At 43.6% G+C, this 4,045-nt stretch overlaps 1 protein-coding gene across 1 annotated transcript; it reads right to left on the minus strand.

Moving 5' to 3' along the window:
- Nucleotides 1-270: 270 nt before the first annotated feature.
- On the minus strand, nucleotides 271-3,388 carry LOC121526146 (ras-related protein Rap-2b). Its single transcript, XM_041812560.1, has 2 exons — nucleotides 2,497-3,388; nucleotides 271-1,907 (listed from the first exon to the last, which is right to left on the minus strand). The coding sequence occupies exon 1, from the start codon at nucleotides 3,099-3,101 to the stop codon at nucleotides 2,550-2,552; it is 552 nt and encodes a 183-aa protein (XP_041668494.1). The 5' UTR covers nucleotides 3,102-3,388; the 3' UTR covers nucleotides 271-1,907; nucleotides 2,497-2,549.
- Nucleotides 3,389-4,045: the final 657 nt, after the last annotated feature.

Below are 4,045 nucleotides of genomic sequence, written 5' to 3' on the forward strand. Positions count from 1 at the left end.
GTCATACAGGCCTCTCCACATCACACCACTACACCCACACACGCTTCACCCAGGCTGAAGCTCTGGGCTTAAACGATACTACACCCACACAGCTAAAAGAGACATTTTTCTGGAACTGCAGAGTCGGGCCTTGTCTATTAATGCATGTGAGGATGATGCACAGAAAGAGGTGCTTTTATCTACACTACATCACATGCTGTTTGGTGAATACAGCTGAGGCAGGGACGACAAATCTCATCAGGCACTTTACATTTATCTTTACACGATGTCTACATTACATGTCAACAATGAAAAACAAAAATCTGTTACTCATCTATTTGTAAAACTTGTCATACTATGCATACAAATTAGTCTGTGTTCTGCTGGTTTAACTTACATCACAGTGGTAGCAGTGTTAGCCACACAGAAAGTGATGTGTTTTAGGAAAAAACAAACATAGCAAGGCAGGAGTAGAAAAATAAGAGTGGATATCATGTTACAACTAACATGGCTCTCACTTAAGTTTCCGTTAAGGTGCCCAGTACATTTTTCAACATAAAACCTGACAGACAAACTCTTAGCCTGCAGGCTATCCTTGACTAACAAACCAGCAAGTTTGGGGATTTGGTTAAATTCACTGTAACTTATAAACATAATGGAATTTTTGAATCAGTGTGTCAGTTTTAGTAATCCAACTATTTTTGTGTAAGCCTGTGTTAAAGCAATGAAATATTTTCATCCAAACTGCTGAGGCAATGTTTTAAGCTATTAGCCTTCACACTGAAAAATAGACGTCAACAAAGAAAAGCCAGTCTGGTGGTGTTTTTTTAAAAATGCCATTTGTATTAAAAGTCTTATTTTTTAAAACAGACAGCCCACTGTTAAAAGGCTGACCTGAAATTCAACTTACAATCAGGTTAGATTTGTCAACAGTACATCATCACATTTCCTGTTAAAAACAACAAAATAAACAGAACAAACAGAATCTGATTTAAGGTGGACTGGAAGGTAAGCGTTTGGTGTTGTCACTTCTACAGGAGGTTCCAGTACCTGTGCATTTTAAGAGAAAAGTTTGGCCTTTGAGAAAGCAGACATTGCAAAATGAACACCTAACTTCAAAATGGCCAACGTAAAAGAGAGAAAACTGCCATTCCTTAAACAAAAAGCCTATTGTCGTTTTCCAGCTTCCACCCCTAAAATATAGAACAGTTTGCTTAATTTGGATTGCCATTATGAAGGGTTCTTTTGGTGAAACGTGTTAGTTGGCACTGAATCTTAACAGCTGATTTGTTTCGGAAAGGCACTCGACACAAGGGCGATCTGGTCACCGTCCCCATGTCACTTCAGTTAAGGTCCTCCCACACACTGAAGAGGCAATGAAGGAAAAAAATGGCACTCGTCACATTTACTCCACCAGCAGAAAAAGTGGTGTCAATTTCTTTGACTTTGGACAAAAAGAAAAGAAAAGTAGATTTTGGAGTGTTGTGGAGAATTTCTCCTAAATGGGTTAGGCAGAGACATCACCCAAAATCCTTACACGCCCCCAGACTGTGCAGTTATTTAACAAAATATACTCTCCCTGACTTCTTCTTATACAGAAATATCCATTTATGAGTGTCTTTTAAGTGTTGCCCTCCAGAACTTTTCCATTAGTTCCAGCTGTGAGTACAGTTGGAACAGGTGAGAAGGGTGTTGCTGAAACTCTCTGTCACCACCTTCGCTTCAATGACGGACACTCATCGAGCAGCAGAGGTACTCCAACCCAGCAGAATTCCTGAAGAGTGGACCCCTCCCTCTGTCTCTGTTGCTCCACTCCTCCTCCTCTTCCTCCTCCTCTAGTCCCCCTGCAGCATTCCTCCCTGTATTTTTCTCCAAGGCCGGGGTGAGACACGAAGAAGAGCTCAACAGTACACACTTGCTGCAACACACTGCCACAAACAAAAGATAAAAAGAGTCATGAATGGGCTACAACTTCTAACAGTCAAAGAAAAAACACTTGCTTTCAGGACTAATTTGGGGCTCAGCTCAAGGAAAAAACAACTTGCTGATCCTTAAATGTAGGCCAAATGAGAACATTGGAATCTCCAGACTCCTGTTAACCTCATTCTGGAAAATACTATTTGGGTATTTAGCTTGGATTACTCAAGACTGTGTACAGTATTCAAGTCTTAACTTTGTAAAGCTATTTAAGTCAGCATAGCTTGCCCCTCCAGTTCTGCAAATGAGTCAGACACTTCTCCAGTCTGCTTAGCAAGACAATAGACTGCAAGTGCCCTAGGTTACCAGTGAATACTAGCATTTAGAAGGAGAACTGACAGTAAACTCTGCCAAAGTAGCTAGCTTGGCTATCAAAATGTAGCAAAGTATGGCACACATCCGGTATTTGTTGTTCACTATACTTAAAGGGAATTCGCAAGCAAAGAGTGTCAATAACAAGTTTATAATGAGTTAAAGTGCAACATGATAAAAGAATAGCATGTCAGCTGTACCTTGTCAATATGCAGTGTCAAAACTTACCATTGCAAACTTAAAACCGAGCAAGGGGTAAAACTTTATGGTGTTCCTGTTTCTTAAAGAATGACACAAGACGAACAGCACTGGTCGTCGCCATTTGGTGTTGAGGCATAGTTCATCTGTCGGACTATTTCTGCAAACAGTTCGTCCACCGAGGTTTTATTTTTGGCTGAAGTTTCCATGAACGGGCAGTTCCAGTCGTCCGCCAGCGCCTTCCCCTCCCCGGACGAGACCTCCCTTTCCCCCTCCAGGTCCACTTTGTTTCCCACTAGAATCATCGGCACCCTCTCGTACCTTTTCACCCGAATGATCTGATCCCTCATCGGTTTGATATCCTGGAAGCTCTGCTGGTTGACCAAGCTGTACACCAGGATGAAACCCTGCCCGTTTTTGATGTATAGGTCTCGCATGGACGCGAACTGCTCCGTCCCTGCTGTGTCCAGGATCTCTAGGACGGACGGAGAGGAGTCCACTTCGATCTCCTTCCTGTAGAAATCCTCTATCGTGGGGTCGTATTTTTCTATAAAGGATCCCGTCACGAACTGGACGGTTAACGCGGATTTGCCGACCCCTCCGGACCCGAGAACCACTACTTTGTACTCTCTCATGGTTCCCAAAACAGCCGATACTCCTGCTGCCTCTCCGCTGTGAGCCCGCTAGCCGCCCTGCTGGGTTTCAAACCGCTCACCGTTGCGCCTCCGCCAGCAGTTTTGTACAGGCACCGGTCTCTGGATATGGGGCGTGGCCGGTACTTAACGCCGTTCAAGAGGTAAACACGATTGTTTCCGACCCACGCTCAACATTTGTATTGTGACATGTTGAATCCGTGCGACAGCCCAGCCGGTTCTTGAGCAAGCTTCCCCCGTTTTCGTTCAAGTAGCCACCGTGCGCCCGTTGCTCCCTTTGGCAGCCGTCAGTTAACCATCAATAAGCCGTACTACTTCCTGTAGTAGCCTTCAAAATAAGAGCGAAATATAGCAACGTCCACTACAAATTCAATCTTATCATGTTTTCCGTGGTACTTTATTATACTACATGGCAACCGTTTAACAAATAAATATTATTTCCTTGTAATTTCTTGGCAGAAATGATAAATTTACCGTGATTTCCACGCCCCTGTCGAGGGCCAGTTTGCCAGCTTCCGCTGCAACTCTAGCTAACTCTTTCTACCTTGACGCCGTAAGCTCTGCGCTTCCTGCCCACACTCAGCACGCTGTCTGCGTCACACGTCACTCAATAATAGTCTTCAGTTCTAAGTTAAAGGTGCAGTGCAGCTATTATTGCACAGTCAGCGCGGCTGCCACGCTCTGAACCCATGCAGACCTGCCGCACCTTAGTTTCGACATTGCTTATCCATGGGCTTACTACCGCTTGAGTCATCTTCTCATAACTTACTGGAAAAAGGCCTATCCATGGTAAGCTCATTGCTTAACCCCTAAACACATTGTGGAAAGTGGTTTTCCTCACTTCAAACTCCGCACACAAGTGTCTTTCAAAACAGCATAGCAAATGAGAAAAAAAAAAAAAAACATCCAAAATGATCTAAATTAAT

This window comes from Cheilinus undulatus, linkage group 2, assembly GCF_018320785.1.
Source record: "Cheilinus undulatus linkage group 2, ASM1832078v1, whole genome shotgun sequence".
In the NCBI taxonomy this organism is placed as follows: Eukaryota; Metazoa; Chordata; class Actinopteri; order Labriformes; family Labridae; genus Cheilinus; species Cheilinus undulatus.